This window comes from Hyla sarda, chromosome 11 (assembly GCF_029499605.1).
Source record: "Hyla sarda isolate aHylSar1 chromosome 11, aHylSar1.hap1, whole genome shotgun sequence".
Classification (NCBI taxonomy): Eukaryota; Metazoa; Chordata; class Amphibia; order Anura; family Hylidae; genus Hyla; species Hyla sarda.
The window spans coordinates 18,587,580-18,608,512 of NC_079199.1; the positions used below are offsets into that span (position 1 = coordinate 18,587,580).

Here is a 20,933-nt window from a genome sequence, read left to right on the forward strand (position 1 = left end):
AATACAAACAGAATAAACTACTCTTAGGGCTAAGGCCAAGATCACATTTGTGTACATCTACAATATTACGTCAGTATGCATACTTATAACTGGTCATGGCAGTGTATGGGGCACAGACTGGCACAGAGAATAGGAGGATGTCCTCTGGATCTGGCTGCCCGGTCAGGGAATCCAATAGATTTTCTGCTTCCTACAAGACAGATAGAATTTCAGTTCTCATTTGTATTTTGATGTTGCTAAGCTAATTATTATGAATTGTATCATATATTTGGAAACTTTCTAAAGTGCATACTTAAAAATCCATAAAATCCAAAGGGGGAGATTTATCATTACATTTATAGCTTTTTTTTTGCTTACTCTTTGTGCACAAAATAAACATAAAAGTAGCAAACAGCCTTACCTAAGCAACTTTCAGTCTTCACTTTACAGTGGTTGGGAATTAATGAAGTGCGATTGTCGCACGTAGGCATAAAAAAAAAATTTGCAAACCTAAACCAGGTGAGACCTGGCTTACAAAACTGCCTTTGAAGAGCCTTTTTTTCAAAAAAGTTGTGTAAAAAGTCGCTGGGATTTGGAGGTATCATACAAAATCGTGTTCTGAAGTAATTTGTTGCTTTTTGCTTATGTGTGCCCAATTTTTCACCCTCTTGAGTATGATAAATATGTTGCACATAAGCAAAATCAAAGCTTAAAAAAAATTCTAAACTCATTTAACCCCTTAAGGACTTAGACAATTTAATTTTTACGTTTTCATTTTTTCCTCCTCGCCTTCTAAAAATCATAACTCTTTTATATTTTCATCCACAGACTAGTATGAGGGCTTGTTTTTTGCGCGACCAGTTGTCCTTTGTAATGACATCACTCATTATATCATAAAATGTATGGCGCAACCAAAAAACACTATTTTTGTGGGGAAATTAAAACGCAATTTTGCTAATTTTGGAAGGTTTCGTTTTCACGCCGTACAATTTATGGTAAAAATTATGTGTGTTCTTTATTCTGAGGGTCAATACGATTAAAATGATACCCATTATTACATACTTTTATATTATTGTTGCGCTTAAAAAAAAAATCATAAACTTTTTAACCAAATTAGTACGTTTATAATCCCTTTATTTTGATGGCCTCTAACTTTTTTATTTTTCCGTATAAGCGGCGGTATGGGGGCTCATTTTTTGCGCCATGATCTGTACTTTTTTTTTATACCACATTTGCATATAAAAAACTTTTAATTAATTTTTTATAATTTTTTTTTAATAAAATGTATTAAAAAAGTAGGAATTTTGGACTTTTTTTTTTTTTTCGTTCACGCCGTTCAACGTACGGGATCATTAACATTTTATTTTAATAGTTCGGACATTTACGCACGCGGCGATACCAAATATGTCTATAAAAAAATTTTTTACGCTTTTTGGGGGTAAAATAGGAAAAAACGGACGTTTTACTTTTTTATTGGGGGAGGGGATTTTTCACTTTTTTTTTACTTTTACATTTTTTTTTACACTTGAATAGTCCCCATAGGGGACTATTCATAGCAATACCATGATTGCTAATACTGATCTGTTCTATGTATAGGACATCAAACGGAAAATGGAAAAGGACCTCATTCATCCAGGCGCTGCCGGTTAGGTCATCAGGTGCACAAAATGATGCAATGTATACCTTGGAATATTGTATACATGAAAGTTTATTAAAAAATAATAAACAACATACAGATTACGCGTTTCGAGGGTGACTCCCCTCTTCCTCAGATCAGGTGTGCACACCTGATCTGAGGAAGAGGGGAGTCACCCTCGAAACGCGTAATCTGTATGTTGTTTATTATTTTTTAATAAACTTTCATGTATACAATATTCCAAGGTATACATTGCATCATTTTGTGCACCTGATGACCTAACCGGCAGCGCCTGGATGAATGAGGTCCTTTTCCATTTTCCGTTTGATGACTACGTCAGGACGTATGTGCCTGTGACCTCCGGCTTGCAGCCCTCCTTTGGACATCAGTGAGTACCCCTATTTGGGGTGATATGCGTTACTTCTATTTACATCTGGTGAGCAGCCACCTATAAGTGCCGTGGGTTTCTCCCACATTTACACTTGCTGTTTGTGTTTAAGGGTAATACACGAGGCGCCGTTCCCCGGTCTTTTTTCTTTCTATTTATTTCATGTATAGGACATAGAACAGATCAGTGTTTTCGGTCATCTTCTGCTCTGGTCTGCTCGATCACAGACCAGAGCAGGAGACGCCGGGAGCCGAACGGAGGCAGGAGAGGGGACCTCCGTGCGGCGTTATGAATGATCGGATCCCCGCAGCAGAGCTGCGGGCGATACGATCATTCATTCAAATCGCGCACTGCCGCAGATGCCGGGATCTGTATTGATCCCGGCACCTGAGGTGCCTGAGATCGCGGGCGTCGGCCATTGCCGGCGGGTCCCTGGCTGCGATCAGCAGCCGGCATCAGCCGCGCATGACACGGGCCTTGCTCCGATGCCCGCGGTTATGCACAGGACGTAAATGTACGTCCTGGTGCGTACATTTACGTCCTGCGTCCTTAAGGGGTTAAAGGGGTACTCCCGTGGAAAACTTTTTCTTTTTTTTTTTTATCAACTGGTGCCAGAAAGTTATACAGATTTGTAAATGACTTCTATTAAAAAATCCTAATCATTCCAGTACATATTAGGTGCTGTATACTACAGAGGAAATGCTTTTCTTTTTGGATTTCTCTTCTGTCACGACCACAGTGCTCTTTGCTGACCTCTGCTGTCCAGAGCAGGAGAAAATCCCCATAGCAAACATATGCTGCTCTGGACAGTTCCTAAAACGGACAGAAGAGAGCACTGAGGTCGTGACAGAAGAGAAATCCAAAAAGAAAAGCATTTCCTCTGTAGTTTACAGCCCCTAAAAAGTACTGGAAGGATTAAGATTTTTTAATAGAAGTCATTTACAAATCTGTTTAACTTTCTGGCACCAGTTGATTTAAAAAAATAAAAAAAAGGTTTCTACGGGAGTACCCCTTTAACAAAGAGAACAGTGATAAATCTCCCCAATGTCTTAAAATAATAATAGTAAAGATAAAACACCATCACACAATTGAGCCAGCTACCTCTGATCCTGGAGCGTCTTGATCTGCATCATCCTGGAAATATAAAAGATTTTGCTAAATATTAGACCAACATCCCGAACCTGTGACTTTCCAGCTGTCACTAAACTTCATCTTTCATCACTGACAGGCAAACGTTGTAGAATTGCTGACATTAGTAATGCAGAACCCCCCCCCCTCCGCACCTTGTCATCCTGCTGATCTTCTAATGTCATATCTTGTAAGTCTTGTGTTATAAAGACCTCGGTAGAGTCGGTCCCCCCTTTTTTCCCCAGAGCGTGTTTCCCCTTTTGCGGTTGTTTCTTTGCAGTTTCTTCTTTTGTTTTCCCTTTCTTTCCTTTCTTGACCTTCTCTTCCTTTATGGACCCTGCAGACTATAAAACAGAGACCCTAGAGCTTCAGTCACAACACAGAGACATCTACATGGAAGCCATGGCAGGTTCTTACCCCCAGCAGCTGCATGATGAGTTCTCGATCTTCATCGTCCTGGTCCTTGTACTTTTCTTTCATCTTCTTCATTTTACTCTGATGGTATAAGAAAAGTAGAGATATGAAGAACTAAGGATGGATTCACACCATGTTTTTAACAATACAGTTCCCGTATCAGGTTTTTGATGAAAAACGGATTCCTCAAAACCGGACTAAACTGTATCAAAACGTGTGTACAAATTTTAACTCTTATACGGTTAAAACCGTATATGGTTTGAAAAATTATGTCCGGTTGCATCAGTTTTTTAAGAAAAAAAACGTATATGTTTTTAACTTTTCACTCATTATGAATAAAGTTTCACTTGTTTGATTGAAATTCCAAGAAAAAAAACTGAGCAAAGTCAAAAACCGTGTGGTGCAAACCGGATGGAACCGTACGCACATACAGTTCTCTACATTTCCCATTGACTCCGATGTCAATTTGGGTACGGGAAAAAAATAAAGACAAAACCGTACAAGGCGCCAAACGGATGCAACCGGAGGCATCGTGCGGCATACGGTTTTCAAACGTCTAGCTACGCGTTTCAAGGCATCTAGCTACTATATTGATACAGTTCAGCAAGTATACAGCCAGTATACCAATTATTAATCCCTGTCCAGCATTTGCAACAGCTGGAATCCCCCTATTTTAGGACCACTGCAGCACGAGTGCTAATAGCGCATCATTCACACGCGGACGCCGGCTCTCACTCCCGTACCACCACGGACTTATCGCTGCCTCCACTACAAGTTTGCCAGCCACGGACATTACCCTCCATCAGGCCGGACGCAGCCTGTGCCAGCCGAGGACTGGAAAGCGACAAGGAGACTCCGCGATGCCCACCACCTCCAGCTGTGCCAGCCCCTACTGCGATTTCCAGTATCACTTCCTATGGGTGGTGAGTGGGGCCGTGCGCCAAACCCCGTGTAAAAACATTGCTCTAAGGTGAAATACTGCACTTACTATACCACCAGCGACTTTACATCACAAATGGGACTTTAAAACCTATTTCACTGTAACACTAACAAACTTTCTCTAAGAATAATCCTACAACCAGCTTCTGAGATATATATATATATATATATATATATATATATATATATATACACACACTGCTCAAAAAAAAATAAAGGGAACACTTAAACAACACAATGTAACTCCAAGTCACTGACACTTGTGTGAGATCCCACTGTCCACTCAGGAAGCAACACTGATTGACAATCAATTTCACATGGAACAGACAACAGGTGGAAATTATAGGCAATTAGCAAGACACCCCCAATAAAGGAGTGGTTCTGCAGGGGGTGACCACAGACCACTTCTCAGTTCCTATGCTTCCTGGCTGATGTTTTGGTCACTTTTGAATGCTGGCGGTGCTTTCACTCTAGTGGTAGCATGAGACGGAATCTACAACCCACACAAGTGGCTCAGGTAGTGCAGCTCATCCAGGATGGCACATCAATGCGAGCTGTGCCAAGAAGGTTTGCTGTGTCTGTCAGCGTAGTGTCCAGAGCATGGAGGCGCTACCAGGAGACAGGCCAGTACATCAGGAGATGTGGAGGAGGCCGTAGGAGGGCAACAATCCAGCAGCAGGACCGCTACCTCCTGCTTACAGCCCAACACCGTGCAGGACGTTTGGCATTTGCCGGAGAACACCAAGATTGGCAAATTCTCCACTGGCTCCCTGTGCTCTTCACAGATGAAAGCAGGTTCACACTGAGCACGTGACAGAGGTGACAGAGTCTGGAGACACCGTGGAGAACATTCTGCTGCCTGCAACATCCCCCAGCATGACCGGTTTGGCAGTGGGTCAGTAATGATGTGGGGTGGCATTTCTTTGGGGGGCTGCACAGCCCTCCATGTGCTTGTCAGAGGTAGCCTGACTGCCATTAGGTACAGAGATGAGATCCTCAGACCCCTTGTGAGACCATATGCTGGTGCGGTTGGCCCTGGGTTCCTCCTAATACAAGACAATGCTAGACCTCATGTGGCTGGAGTGTGTCAGCAGTTCCTACAAGAGGAAGGCATTGATGCTATGGACTGGCCCGCCCGTTCCCCAGATCTGAATCCGATTGAGCACATCTGGGACGTCTCGCTCCATCCACCACAGACTGTCCAGGAATTGGCGGATGCTTTAGTCCAGGTCTGGGAGGACATCCCTCAGGAGACCATCCTCCACCTCATCAGGATCATGTCCAGGCGTTGTAGGGAGGTCATACGGGCACGTGGAGGCCACACACACTACTGAGCCTCATTGGGACTTGTATTAAGGACATTACATAATGTTGGATCAGCCTGTAGTGTGGTTTTCCCCTGTGATTTTGAGTGTGACTCCATATCCAGACCTCCATGGGTTGATACATTTCATTTCCATTGATAATTTTTGTGTGATTTTGTTGTCAGCGCATTCAACTATGTAAAGACGAAAGTATTTCATACGATTAGTTCATTCAGATCTAGGATGTGTTATCTTAGTGTTCTCTTTATTTTTTTGAGCAGTGTATATATCCTAACATAAACTCCCAATACGCTACACAGCTGCTGTTATATTGTGTTATCTAGTTGGTATATACGCAGGGTTTTATTTATTTATTATACATCTTTATTAGCCCCTTCATCTGATGCAAGAGCCCTGCTAATTAATTTTATATCATATACTAATAAATAGTCACCTATTTTACTATATTACTGTATCTAATATCTTTTTCCTTATTTCCATGTACCTTTGAGGACTGGTATATATAATTTATTTTATATTATTTTTCTATATATATCTTTGGCCTTTTTGGGTGTAGGCAACACCAGTAACCTTGGGTACATACTTAGTTGTAAGTGAGCTACACATTTTTCACTTTTGTGGTGTGAATGCAGCCTAAGACTTCTATGAATGAGAATCCTATTAAAAGTGGCACCATCCATAGCAACTACTTAGCTGACATTTGCCATAGTTGAAGGATTATAAATGAAAACAAGTTTCAATATGGCTCCCGTGGGTAAAACAAACTTCTTAAAGGGTTGTCCCAAAAGGACAATCAGTCCTCTAAGAAAGCTAACCGGGCAGGATAAAGAAGCACCCCATGTAAACAATGACTAATAGGCCAATCATATTAGCCGTTCCCTAGAAAACACACTAATAACATATCATGCAGTTGTTACAGGTATCAGCAAAGTACATGTGCTATTCGACTTTTCTTTTTCCTAGTGTCAGCGCCTCCTAGTGGCAAGAGCATATACCCATCAGTTCGGTGTCCCCCAATGAAGAGCGACCGAGAAATACTGGTAGTCACCCAGCTTTCCCCAAAAAGTGACAATACTATACTACCCATACACATCATATAGCTGCCAGTCGTTTCCCTCCCGGCAAACAAGGCTTGGTTGAGCATTCAGTGTTCTCAATGGGGAGTAAGCCATTGCCAGACTCTCCTTATCTTCCTGAGAACAAAAGGCTCAGGCATGTTGAAATCCAACTTCCCAATCCTTATCTCCCCTGTAATCTGCTGGAGGAGAGTCCCTATACACACAGATGATTGACTGGTCCCCACAAAATCGATGGGTTTGGTCAGCATTAAAGCGGTACTACCGTGCTGACAACTTATCCCCTATCTAAAGGATAGGGGATAAGTTGCCTGATTGCCCGCTGGGGACCCCCGCGATCTCGCATGCAGCACCCCGCTCTCATCAGGCCCCGGAGCGAACATGCGCTCCGGGTTTGATGACGGGGACGGTGATCGTGACCTCACAGCTCCGCCCCCTCAATGCAAGTCTATGGCAGGGGCGAGACAGCTGTCTCCGGGGCCTGATGAGAGCGGGGTGCTGCGTGCGAGATCACGGGGGTCCTGAGCGGCGGGACCCCGCGCGATCAGGCAACTTATCCCCTATCCTTTAGATAGGGGATAAGTTGTCAGCACGGTAGTACCCCTTTAAGGTCTATGGCCACTATAAGGATGGACTTCAATTTAACATACTAAGGCTGTGAGAAGCTGAGCAGGCACAATTGCTAGTCTGGCAGGGGTTAGACTGAAGACTGTATAATAGAAAGGATGAAGGCAGCGCAGGGATATACAGGTAAGTAACCACCCGGGGGTGCAGATCAATGTCCAAGGTATAGCAGATGCAGTACTTCAAATAGAAATAGTAAGATCGCACTCAGCCGGTAAAAATAAAACGTCCTCTTTATTCAATGACTTCTTAAAACAAGCCCAAGCGAGGGTAGAGAGATGCGGTCAGCCTCAGATTTCATAGCAAAAAAACTGTAAAGATCACAAGAGTTACAAATACCTTTTGTCCTCTCTTCAATGGCTGCTGCACTGTGCCCCCTGATGGCGCACTCTGGGGTACTGACACCTCAGCTTTCTCTGTATTTTCTGCAGGTTTGTCTTCCTCAGGATCATCAGGCTTCTTTTTCTTCTTCATTTCTCTGTAATAGAAAATACACAACAAGAGACCCTAAATAATATCCTTTATGTACAATGGATCAATGTATTTAAAGGGGTTCTCCACTGCCCTGCCTTCCGGAGCTCCGCTCGCAGCGTCCGGAAGTTTATTACTCCGAACGCTGTGTGCGGGCTTCCGTGTTCAAGGCCGCCCCCTCGTGACGTCACGCCCGCCCCCTCAACGAAAGTCTATGACTTTCGTTGAGGGGGTGGGCGTGACGTCACGAGGGGGCGGGCGTGACGTCACGAGGGGGCGGGCGTGACGTCACGAGGGGGCAGGCGTGACGTCACGAGGGGGCAGGCGTGACGTCACGAGGGGGCAGGCGTGACGTCACGAGGGGGTGGCCTCGAACACGGAAGCCCGCACACAGCATTCGGAGTAATAAACTTCCAAACGATGCGAGCGGAGCTCCGGAAGGCAGGGCAGTGGAGAACCCCTTTAATAGAACGATCTCTGGACCATTCCCGGAAGTAAATATAACCAAGCAGAATATTGTGCCCACCCTGTCGGGTACAGCAGTAGGACCACTAAAGAGTCCCTGATAAGGAGATGACAGCCCAAAAAAAGGAACAGCAGAGCGGGTTATATATGGCGAATACAAAAATGGATATTGATCCCAACAACCCAGGTTTTCCTTACCGTCTCTCTTTAGCCGATAAATGTTTTCGCCCACCTGGCTTGTCATTCTAATAGTGGGAGGAAAGGGTCATAATTACCGAAAAAGAAAACCTCAATTCATTTAGGTCTATGGATTTATACCAATAAGAAAATCTTACCGCCACTGCAGAGTCTCCAGGCTGAGCTACAGCTGCCCGGTTCAGCGTCCTACAAAGTGTGACAATGATTATATTAGAGATTACAGGGATTGACGTAATAATAGAACCTCCATGTATTGGTGAAGCCCTCTATGAAGATACCTCTTTGCTTGAAGATGGGATAAGTCAATTGAGGTATCGGGGAAGGAGACGTCCTCTTCTTCTTTCGCGGTGATCTCTTCAGTAGAATGTGAGCTCCCAGCATCACTATCTTCATCTGAGTGTTCATCCTCCGAGATGTCTCCATGACCGGAAGCATCATTAATATCCTCTGACCCAGGCAGAGCTCCGTCCTTGTCCTTGTGAGGCTTCTCCTCTTCCTCATCGTCGCTGCTGTCAGTGTCGCCCTCTGGATTTTCTGTAAATAAAACCAGAAGAAATAAAAATTACTTTTCAAATTCTACTCTATGGAAGATTGTTTTTTTTTTTTTTTTAAATCTTTTTATTATTTATTTCAATTAAAAACAAAAAGGGAATTTAAAACATTTTCAACAAGGACATGTTGTAACTCAAGTTGTTTTACAATATCAATCTGCGAAATTCACATTAAAAATTACATACAGCGTGTTCCCCACATAGCCAAATAGTAACGAAACCTTTTTATACATTTTTTTTGGGAATAAAATGTAAAAAAAAAGCAGCTATTTTGGCCTTTTTTTTTACATTCACCATACGGTATCAATAACATTTTATTTTAATAGTTGGGATATTTATGCACGCGGCGATACCAAATATGTATATAAATTATAATTATTTATTTATTTTTTACACTTTTTGGGGGTGAAATAGGGAAAATTGGTCAATTTACGTTTTTATTGGGGGAGGGGGTTTTTCTAATTTTTTTAGCTTTTTTTTTTCCTTACTTTTTTAACTTTTATTTTTCCCCATAGGGGACTATTTACAGCAATCATTGGATTGCTAATACTGTTTTATCGGTCATCTTTATCGGTCATCTTCTGCTCTGGTCTGCTCGATCGCAGACCAGAGCAGGAGACCCGTGGAAGGCAGCGGAGGCAGGTGAGGGGACCTCCGTCTGCCGTGCTGGATGATCGGATTGCTGCGGCAGCGCTGAGAGCAATCCAATCATCCATTTTAGTGACCGCGATGCTGCAGATGCTGTGATCTGTATTGATCACGGCATCTGAGGGGTTAAAGGCGGACAGCCATTACGGGCGGGTCCCTGGCTGCTAGCAGCAGCTGGGACCTGCCGCGCATGACGAGAGCATCGCTCCGATACTCGCGGTTATGCATAAGACGTAGATGTACGTCCTGGTGCGTTAAGTACCAGCTCAACAGGACGTACATTTACGTCCTGCGTCGTTAAGAGGTTAATGCTGATGGATTTCTGACTATTAATGCAACTCCTGATTAAAAAATAAATAAAATTGTTGAGAATTTTAATACCACCTCTGTACTGTAGATGGCGCATGACTACCTCCTCAGCATTAGAGGGCAGTTAACACAATGCAATGCATACAGCAGTGTTTTCCAACCAGGGTGCCTCCAGCTGTTGCAAAACTACAACGCCCAGCATGCTTGGACAGCCAACGGCTGTCCGGGGATGCTGGAAGTTGTAGTTTTGCAACAGCTGGAGGCACCCTGGTTGGAAAACACTGACGTACAGTATGTTTATAGGTGACTTCTTACCCAATGGTTCATTATCTTCGTCAGCAATCGCTGTATTACTACTGGTTACACTTTCTACATCTTCATCCTGTACTTTCACTTTGCGCTCGCCTTTGTGCCTCCAAACACAAGGCTCATCCACCTGAAACAAAGGGCCATGTCCTCAGAAGCAGCTTTATTACGTACCAGCCCAAATCAAATCCTCACGCAAACTAGTTACATACAACCCACCAAGTGCTGCCCCCTACTGATCATATAAGGAACATAATAAGCCAGCAAATACACAACAAAATAAGGATCAAGGGGGGGGGGGGGGGGGGGGACATGTATCATTATTTGTGTATGGTAGAAGCAGTTTACCCCCTTTTTGCCTAATTCTAAATTATGCGCAGAAGCGCAAAATTTATCAATCAAGCGCAAAGAGTTTCATAAATTGAGGGCAAATATAGTCATTTCCTCAATCCACTCTTTGAAAAATAGAATCGATGATTTAGAGCATCTCGCTACGTGCAATCCAAGATGGCTTATATTTGCATTAAAAATATGGTCATTGCGCCAGATTTCTGCAGGTAAATGAAATGTGCGCAGTTAATAAGTTTGTGCGTACTAAATATGTCACTCCAAGGTGCACCGAAACCTACACATCTGGAGGAAATGCTCCACCAGAATGGACGCAAAAAAAAGGACGCAAAAAAACAGCTTGCGCAAAAATTTAAAACAGGGGTAAAACCTTTGATACTTGTCCCCCAAGAAGCATAAATCGTAATGTATATGAAACTCTGGATGTACACACCTTAAAGAGAAACCCAAATCCCATCATAAGGTAGGAAGGTGGAAGGAAATTTTTTTTTCCTAAAAGGAAGATTAAAGATATAAGTACAAATGTTATCATAGATGTAATGAAGACAATATGGCTGATCTCTCACGCAGTTCACCTCTGATCATGAAGCTGCCGGTGGTCAGGTACTCTCCTGTTGGAGCCGTCTTTGACACCTGAAAGGGACAATGTGAAAATGTGAAGACAGATGGATGTCAGGGTTTGCCATGAAGCTAAGTGAGAGTGCATTCACACCACGTTTTGTACATACGGGTTGCAGATCCGGCGGGGGAGGGGCAAACCGGGCGCTCCCGTACCCCGGCCGGATCAGCCCATGACTCCATTTACTTTAATAATCCGACCGGAGTCATACGGTATACTACGGTTTTAGGTCCGGTCAGGAAACCGCATACGGGTCAAAACTGAGCCGACCGGAGTCACCGTTTGACTACGGTTAGATCATTAAAGTAAGTGGAGTCACGGGCTGATCCGGCCGGGGTACGGGAGCGCCCGGTTTGCGCCGGATCTGGCACCCGTATGTACAAAACGTGGTGTGAATGCACCCTTAGAAGGGCTGTCTCATCAGACACAACCCCCTTGTAGAATGTGGCCTCCAAGCAAGGTGATGAAGTAATTTCCCAGGTCCCACTCCTAGAACCCAAGGGGGGGGGGGGACAAACAGCAGCTATTTAAATAGTAGCTGTCATAAAAAAAAAAAAAAAAAAAAAAAACTTTTGAAAGCTCATAGGGACAAATCAAAAAACTTTATTGGTCAGGGTTTGACCCCAAATGATCACAAGAACGAGTTGGTGGAAATGTATGCTTCAAACATTCTCTCCCGGCTCTGTGTCACGTGACCTTAAAGGGGTACTCCCGTGGAAAACTTTATTTATTTTTTTTTAAATCAACTGTTGTCAGAAAGTTAAACAGATTTGTAAATCACTACTATTAAAAAATCTTAATCCTTCCAGTACTTTTTAGGGGCTGTATACTAAAGAGAAATCCAAAAAAGAAATGCATTTCCTCTGATGTCATGACCACAATGCTCTTTGCTGATCTCTGCTGTCCATTTTAGGAACTGTCCAGAGCAGCATATGTTTGCTATGGGGATTTTCTCCTGCTCTGGAGAGTTCCTAAAATGGACAGCAGAGGTCAGCAGAGAGCACTGTGGTCATGACATCAGAGGAAATGCATTTCTTTTTTGGATTTCTCTTTAGTATACAGCCCCTAAAAAGTACTGGAAGGATTAAGATTTTTTTAATAGAAGTGATTTACAAATCTCAATTCAACACTGAAGATGCAGAAAATGTGGAGCAGTCACCCAAGCTTCAACTGCAGTGGTAGTTTATTGTAAACTTATAAACATAGGGGTACACGGATCAGGGAGCTGTGCTGGAGGACGCAGGGGTATAGTCTCGGTGACGGACCGTTGCGCGCTTCTGCGCTTTGTCAGACCGGGACGTAACGGTCCGTCACCGAGACTATATCCCCGCGTCCTCCAGCACAGCTCCCTGATCCGTGTACCCCTATGTTTATAAGTTTACAATAAACTACCACTGCAGTTGAAGCTTGGGTGAGTGCTCTGCATTTTCTGCATCTTCAGTGTTGAATTGTGAATTGTCTTATCTCCAGTTAGCACCGAATACAGAGCTCACACAGCAGTTAAAGGGGCCGTACACTATTACTATCCTGATACCTACCAGTCATTCCAAGTGGTGCCGAGTTATCTCTATTAGACTGTGATTTACAAATCTGTTTAACTTTCTGGCACCAGTTGATTAAAAAAAAAAAAAAAGTTTTCCACGGGAGTACCCCTTTAATGGACTTACAATGTATCTATAAGGCTGTCCAGGTCTCCTAAACACAGAGCCGGAAGAAGAGCGTGTAGCAGTGTGGCTCTCTCCCTGCTTGTGCTTGTGATTGGTCAGGGTCTTCAAACTCAGACCCTGACGGATAAAAAAAACTTTTGACATGTCAGGACATGTGAAAAGTTCTTATCAATTGGCAACTACATTTTAAAGGAAAATTTACTACATGGTGGCTTTACATATGAATGGTATTCAATGGGTCTGGCTTAAAGGAGAACGCCGGCTCCACGTGGCGCAGGATACAAAAGGAATGGAGATCAGATAAAATCAAGGTCATTTATTTCCCAAGATGCAACGCATTTCGCTGCGGGAAAGCAGCTTCATCAGGCATCAATGCCTGATGAAGCTGCTTTCGCGCAGCAAAATGCATTGCATCTTGGGAAATAAATTACCTCGATTTTATCTGATCTCCATTCCTTTTGTATCCGGCGCCACGTGGAGCCCGCGTTCTCCTTGACGCCAGACCGATTGAATACCTTGCCTAGCCAGAGGGCTGCGGATACACTACCTCTTGATGCGCTTACCGTTGTTGTGTATGACGTTACACAACCACATCTGGTGAGCTGCTGTCTTATTTCACTTTTATACTGATTATCTCTCTTTTATCACACCAAGAAGCGCTCTCCCTTTTCTCCCCTTTATTACATATGAATGTAACACTTATTATACGAGAACATCTCGTACATGTCAGAACAAGAACCGAGAAGCTCTGGCTCATGAAGGGTTGGTGGCTTCATGAGAAAACCCTTTAATTCTACATAATAAAGTACAATACCTGATTATGATGGACCCACCAGGCACTAGTAATAACCCGGGCATCCCATGCAGCGCTGTAGCACACAGCCATAGTGCCAGCTTCAGTCAGGGTACGGGGCGGTACTTGCTCACCTGGGGGGGGAAAAAAAGACACATTATAAAATAGGCTGATTTTTCTCTTAGCACTAGGTTATCTTCTACAGAGATAAAACTCTCCATTCTCTCTATAGTGCGAAGGCAGAAAGGAAAAAAAGAGGGGCGCTCTCTGTGGTGGTGGTAGTATAAGGACGAGATGGACCCAACCCACCACATTGTCTTGGGTGTCGCCGTGGACCGCTGGGGTGTTCCAGCAAAGCAAGCAAGACCCTGTGAGGGGTATTTGGTGAGTGGGATGCGTGCAGCTCACTTTCCCCTTTCCGTATCTCCAAGGGTACGGAAATGTGGATGCAAAATGGACAGAAAAAAGGAGGGCATTGGGTGGAGCACTTCTGCTAGTGAAGGACGGGACTCAAGAGCCACAGATGCACAGGACAAGAAATTATTGGAATATAACATGTTTGGACAACGCGTTTCGGCGCCAACATGCGCCTTCCTCAGGTCCACAAAGATCAAGTGAGTGTGTCCTGGTGATGTTTGCGGTGCAATGGTGGCATGTGACCACATACCACCATTGCACAGCACACATCACCAGGACGCACTCACTTGATCTTTGTGGACCTGAGGAAGATGCATGTTGGCGCCGAAACACGTTGTCCAAACATTTTCTATTCCAATAAATTCTTGTCCTGTGCAACTGTGGCTGTTGAGTCCCGTCCTTCACTAGCAGAAGTGCTCCACCCAATTACCTCCTATTTTTCTGTCCATTTTGTATTCTCTCTATATGCATATTATATATACTGCACTTATGACTTCAGATGTTATATGAAGCTATCTTTTCTGAATCAGGAAATTTAAATTCCAATACTACTAGTATGCATAAAGAAGCCAATCACATATTCAAGAAGTCTTGCAACTGGAACCTTGAGATTGGAATCCATAAATTGACTGATGGGTGGGGGGCCTAATAGCTGGAGAACCCCAACTTATTGTTTAGAAGTAGAAGTCAGCCAGATGGGTATAATAAAAGGAGGAGGAGGAGGAGGAGGAGGAGGAGCAGCGAGCACTGCAGGGATTTCCTTCCTATTATACTGATATTCCATAAATGTCTATGACTTGAATACCCCTTGATGTCAATTATAACCTAAATATTATAATATAAAGTAATTACTCCCTCGTATGACTATAATTGGATCAGAACTGATATTAATGCAATGAGGATGACATCTGTGCAGTTTGTTACCTGTGGGATTCTTGATGACGCAGCTGGTGGCTCCATGCAGGTCAGCGTGCACATAGATGTCACCTGTATATACGATGAAACACTAGTCAGTATCAGGCACAAATATATACTAACCCTTTTTAGCGTAAACAGTCTGAAGGTGCGACAAAATTATCACAATACCTCACACAGTATAATTTGGTGCATCTTTAGACACTTGTATTTTATCCCTCCTATTATTTGGCCTACCTTATGCTGATATTTTGCACCAAAATTTTGGTGCAAGGTGTCACACATCAAGCCACCCCCCCACCCATTTTTTTTTTTCTAATAAACTACAGCCCCAAGCCATTTATTGTGCAAATTAGTGTCTGGTGTTCACTTGTAAAGCAGCCTATATTTTGGGTATGTGTTGGCCTGCTGGTACATTGCTCAATGTTATGTTTACTCAATTTGTGCCCATTCAGTTCTATGACCAAATGTAGTCTAGAAATTACTCCAAAGTCCAACAAAATATACTATACCCTCGGAAAGTGACCAAAAATGTTCAGCTTATTGAACTGAATGGGTACGGCTTGGGTAAACCATGGTTTATGTTGGCATGCTGTTTTTCCAATATGTTGCTATATACACTAAACATAGCCCGTGTAACGTGAGACTATATGAGAATATACCCTAACCAACAACTCTATGTAATAGTAATAATGGAATAGTAAATCTTCCCCAATGTGTTTCTGCCACCATCTCTGATGACACCATCAGCAGTTATGTCACCTTATCACCCACTATGGAGCCATAATGGATAAAGGAAACCTCAAAACACGGATCATACCTGCTCCCAGGTGCGGCCACCATGGCTGTATGGTTATCTATTGTATGGCACCCATTAAAATGTCTGATATTTCACTGAAACTCTAGCAGTTTTCAGTAAGTGCTAAGGGTACAGGAGTGCCTTGTGCATTACCACTATAACAATCGGCAGTAATGTGACAGATGATGTCACTAGGCAGGAAATGCCCTTAGGTAATGGCCGCCTACCAGAAGCGAATAGGAAATTCGCATATCAACCCACAAAAGGGGTTTCCCAAGAAGTGAGAGCCAGCTGCAAAGCCCAGGTCACAGGAGAAGGAGTAATCCAATCCTAATGAGAATCAATGCGTGGAGTAGAAAAAAAAAACGACCCTTTCAAAGGAGCTGCTGGTTCAAGTAAGAAGTGGATCCAAGCCAGGAATATTATAAAACACTGTAGTGGTTTATTCAGTAAATAAAAAACAACAAAACATACAGGGAAGATGCGTTGCGGGGGAGCTACCCCCTTCCTCAGATCAGTGACAGATCTGAGGAAGGGGGTGGCTCCCCCGAAACGCGTCATCCCTGGGTGTTTTATTGCTTTTTTATTTACTTAATAAACCACTACAGTTTTTTTTATAATATTCCTGGCTTGGATCCACTTCTTACTTGAACCAGCAGCACCTTTGAAAGGGTCGTTTCTTTCTACTCTACGCATTAAGGGTACAGGAGTGACCTGGAGCAGGATCTCCATTAGCATTAATGATAATCAGGTCCCATAATATTGGACTTATACTGTGTATATATATAAAAAATGCATTATCATGTACAGCAGGGTTTCCCAACCAGGATGCCTCCAGCTGTTGCAAAACTACAACTCCCAGCATGCCCGGACAGCCTTCGGCTGTCCGGGCATGCTGGGAGTTGTAGTTTTGCAACAGCTGGAGGAACCCTGATTGGGAAACACTGATGTACAGACTAATAAGTGAGAAGTTGCTGACCGGGCCGCAGGTATCTCTTCACAATCATTTCATTTTGCTGCTGGTCTCTTCCAGCTATGACCAGGTAATTCTCAGAGCTTATGAACCACAGGAATTTCTCAAACCTGATGATAAAACAAAAAAGAAAACATACACCATTGTACAAATGTACCAGTATGGACAGTACAAACATAACACCCATGTACATATACACTGTCCCTATAATGCAACCATTGTTTCTCCCATGATCCTGCATTGGTGCCAACTATTGCAAAACTTCAACTCCAATCATACCATAACAGCCTAAGACTGTCAGGGCATAATGGGAGTTATAGTTTTGAAATGGGGAACACTGGTTTACAGATTGCAATATGGGATACTGGCCATGTAAGTTTTATGGGGCTCAGTAGTCAGGACTACTCCATTGTGACTACCCGGCCCCATACATTGATATGCAAGTGATCTTACCAGTAGACCTTTCTGGCTTTCTGGATAGTGCTGACCGTCTGCACCTCTTTCAGGGTCTGTTTGGTTTTCTTTTCTGCTGACTTGAAGGCCTGTGACATAAAAACGCACATTGTGACATTTGTAAATTGTTGTTACATTTTAATCCTAATACATAGGAGCCATTTCACTTAGATACGCACATCCTATGAAAAAAGGAGATTTTTTTGTAGTCACTGTAAAATTTCTCTTTCTCGTAGCCTTCATTGGGGGACACCTATATTGATGGGTATATGCTGTTGCCACTAGGAGGCGCAGACACTAAGGAAAAAAAGTAGGCTCCTCCCTGGCAGGATATACCCGCCCACTGGAAGTGAGGTAATCAGTCTTGTCACCAAGCAGTAGGAGAAGCCAACAAAGAAATATGTCCGAAGGACCCTAGTAAGGAAACCTGTATAAAAAAAAAAAAAAAAAAAAAAACAAGAACGGGAAAAGAAAATCCGGACCAAAATAGAAGAAATGGGGGGGGCAGTGTCCCCCAATGAAGGCTACCAGAAAGAGATTTTACGTTGAGTATAAAAAAAAAAAAAAATCCTTTTCTCGTCGCTCTTCATTGGGGGACAACTATCCTGATGGGACGTACCAAAGACAACTGAGGCCCACAAACTGAGCTCCCGGGAGAACCCCCGTCCATGGAGAAGGACTAGGAAGCCAAGGAAGAGACCGTCCTATGTAGAGATTCCAAAGCTACGGTCTATAACGAGAGACAAGAAAAGGTCAACTAGGAAGCCAGATGGGCCGGAACCATTCCGGGAGGAGGTAGAGGTAGGCATCCACTCTGAGCAACACAGAACCAGACAGAAGGCTAACCCGGCTGGGAAACAAAAATGGAAAGGGGCACAAACAAGAGAACCCCATCCAAAGTCAACCAAGTCAAGAAAACATGGTGGGGAAAAAAAACGCTAGGGAGAGCAGCGCACGCCTGAGCAGAAGGCGGGAATAGAAGATGGAGACCAGATAAACACTGGAAAAAAGAAAGAAGGATGGAGACTGGCTGTGGAGAGGCCTGGTGCAGAAAATCGCTGACCAGAACAGCTGCAGACCAAAAACCTCTGTCCCAGGGGCCCGCCGCGAGCACCTGGGAGGCGAAATAAGCTCAAGTAGAGTAATCCGGATAACCGGAACACCCCGGGAGTACATTGACCCAGAAAGGAGGAGACTGAAGGAATAAGGCCAAAAAGGAAGCGGAATGCCCTTAAAAGGGGGCATCCCCGAACACCGGAGCGTCCGACATGGGAACTGGAGGTACCCGGGTCACCTGGAAGACGTACACTTGTAGAGTAAGTAAACCCAATGTCCGCAAAACGCTCCGGGTGACAAACTTCTACGTCTAGACAAGAAGAAGTGCGGTACAGTAAGACCACCCCACAAACAGGACTGCGGAGAAGTCGGGGCAGGAGAGCTAACCTGCCCAAGACCACAACCATCACTAAGGCCCAAAAGAACCAGAAGGGCCGACCTAGAAAAGAAGACATGCCAAAGCATACTATGATAGTGTCATAGACAAGGAGACTAACCAGACATGAACCCCAACGGTCTGAGTGGACCGAAGCAACATCCCGTCAAGACGGGACGAAGGGGGAAACAAAAGGGAAGGTTACTCCAGAACACTGTAATGTCAGTGTAGCGCAACTGACGCCGAGAAGGAAGGAGGAACAATCCCCCCCCCCCTTATGGAGATTGCACCGAGAGAGGAGGAGAGCCTTGGCATGACCAAGAGTGCATAAACTCCTCAAATGGAGAAGAGTGCCAAGTCTGTAAGAGCAGCAGTAGATAACCAAGAAACTGGAAGAGAGCCATGCTGCAAAAGTGTGCAGCTCAGCATAAAACAAGGGCCCAGCCAGGTACCCCACCTATATAGAGGAAAGGAAAAAAAGGGGTGGTCGCAATGAATCCCAGGCCCAGACCATGCCAAGCCCCCTGATCCCCGTACCCCCTGTGGAAGGAGGATGATCAACGTGTGCAAGGCACTATAGGAGCAGTGAAATGCTGCCTGAAGCAAAGGGGGCAAAGTACTGGGTTAATGTAGTCCCCAGGAACCCTGCAACAACATATCAAGGAATGGAGGAGCTAATTTGAGTCCTGACTATGAATGGAAGTAAGACACACACACACACCCAAAGCGTTGAGGGGAATACCTCAATGTGGTGTAACCTTGGACTAGAAGGGCGTCAACTGAGCCATTCTGGTAATTCCCTAAGGCAACAGAGCAGGCGTCTGAACCACCCCTTGGACAGGAACCCGGGACAGATACCTGGAGGCATTGGGAGGGGGGTTATTGCACAATAGTAGAGGGGTACCAAGACTGCAGACGTGAAAGAAACAGCAGACATTCAAAAGTCCAGCAGCATGGTACCCCTAGCAGACCGATGTTGCCCCCTTAGAAAGGGGAACAGAGTGATGCTCTTTCTGCAAAAGACCATGGAAGCTGCAGGAAACGCCCACACCCCCGCTCCAAATAAAGCCACACAGCTGCGGACGCAAGGGATCAAGGATGTATGTGGAGCAGGAAACATGCAGACACAGTCTGACCGGCAAGTATAAAAGATCCAATGAAACCACCGAGAATCTCTTTGGAACTTCACCTGGAAAATGAGTCACAGGACTGTAACCGCGGGAGCGGCAAGAATGGAGAAGGTGACCTGGTGGGGTGAAAAACCATGCAGACAGTCTGGCTATCTGGCATAGGGACCATGGCCACACCGGGTGCAGTAGACAGAATCACACACAGAAAGTGGGTTACCAGCCTTCAGCCTAGAGAGTGGCAGGCATGTAGGGAGGAACCTGGTAAAGGAGGGAACCCAGCAAACCAGTATGTGGTGTATTGTATAGGGCCCACGGAGCAACATGGGGAGACTCACTTGTAACTACACCTTGGCAGTGGATAACCTGAACTATCGTCCACGGTGTGGGAAGTGTATGGTAGTGGACCCGACGTAGTGGTAGTAGTAGACCATGCTGACAACTGTCAGGCAGACTGGTATAGGATTCCTGAATAATCAGGGACACTCCATCGAACCCCCCTACAGAAAGTGGGGTATTGGAGTATGACCGAACTAACGAGCAACCTGGTGGTGTAAGAGACCCAGCAGACGAAAGTCTGGCTGACTGTCATCAGTCCCGAGTACCTGCAGGGACTATCATCCAGAGTCCTTATACCAGCAGAGAGGTACGGGAGATCTGACCAAGCCTGCGGCAGCCCAGAGATGGGAGACAGATAGCGATGGGGACCGTGCAGACAACAGTCTGGCTGAACAAGTACACTTCCTGGTGCTGGATAAAAGGGGACAGCCAGATAGGCGATCACCGTGCCCCACTGCCGCATGTGGGAGGGAGGGAAGGCCTAGGAGCCATAGATAGTATCCCCGCCAACCTTGGGAGACCGGGGGAGGCTAAGGAGCCGCAGAATGCATCCCTACATCCACAGTCTAGAGTCCACAGGACACGCTGGGACAA

At 44.5% G+C, this 20,933-nt stretch overlaps 1 protein-coding gene across 1 annotated transcript in view; it reads right to left on the reverse strand.

Annotated features, from left to right (window-relative positions):
* The window catches only part of NEMF (nuclear export mediator factor), a 41,086-nt gene that overhangs the window by 5,911 nt on the left and 14,242 nt on the right, over positions 1–20,933 (reverse strand). The window contains exons 16-30 of the mRNA XM_056544984.1: positions 17,442–17,530; positions 16,995–17,098; positions 15,226–15,288; positions 13,906–14,018; positions 11,381–11,438; positions 11,239–11,297; positions 10,467–10,587; positions 8,922–9,177; positions 8,781–8,829; positions 8,644–8,690; positions 7,849–7,987; positions 3,549–3,626; positions 3,287–3,475; positions 3,105–3,137; positions 84–190 (exon numbers count right to left, since the gene is read on the reverse strand). Of these exons, the coding sequence (XP_056400959.1) occupies positions 84–190; positions 3,105–3,137; positions 3,287–3,475; positions 3,549–3,626; positions 7,849–7,987; positions 8,644–8,690; positions 8,781–8,829; positions 8,922–9,177; positions 10,467–10,587; positions 11,239–11,297; positions 11,381–11,438; positions 13,906–14,018; positions 15,226–15,288; positions 16,995–17,098; positions 17,442–17,530 (1,505 nt within the window). The remainder of the gene's footprint in view (positions 1–83; positions 191–3,104; positions 3,138–3,286; positions 3,476–3,548; positions 3,627–7,848; positions 7,988–8,643; positions 8,691–8,780; positions 8,830–8,921; positions 9,178–10,466; positions 10,588–11,238; positions 11,298–11,380; positions 11,439–13,905; positions 14,019–15,225; positions 15,289–16,994; positions 17,099–17,441; positions 17,531–20,933) is intronic.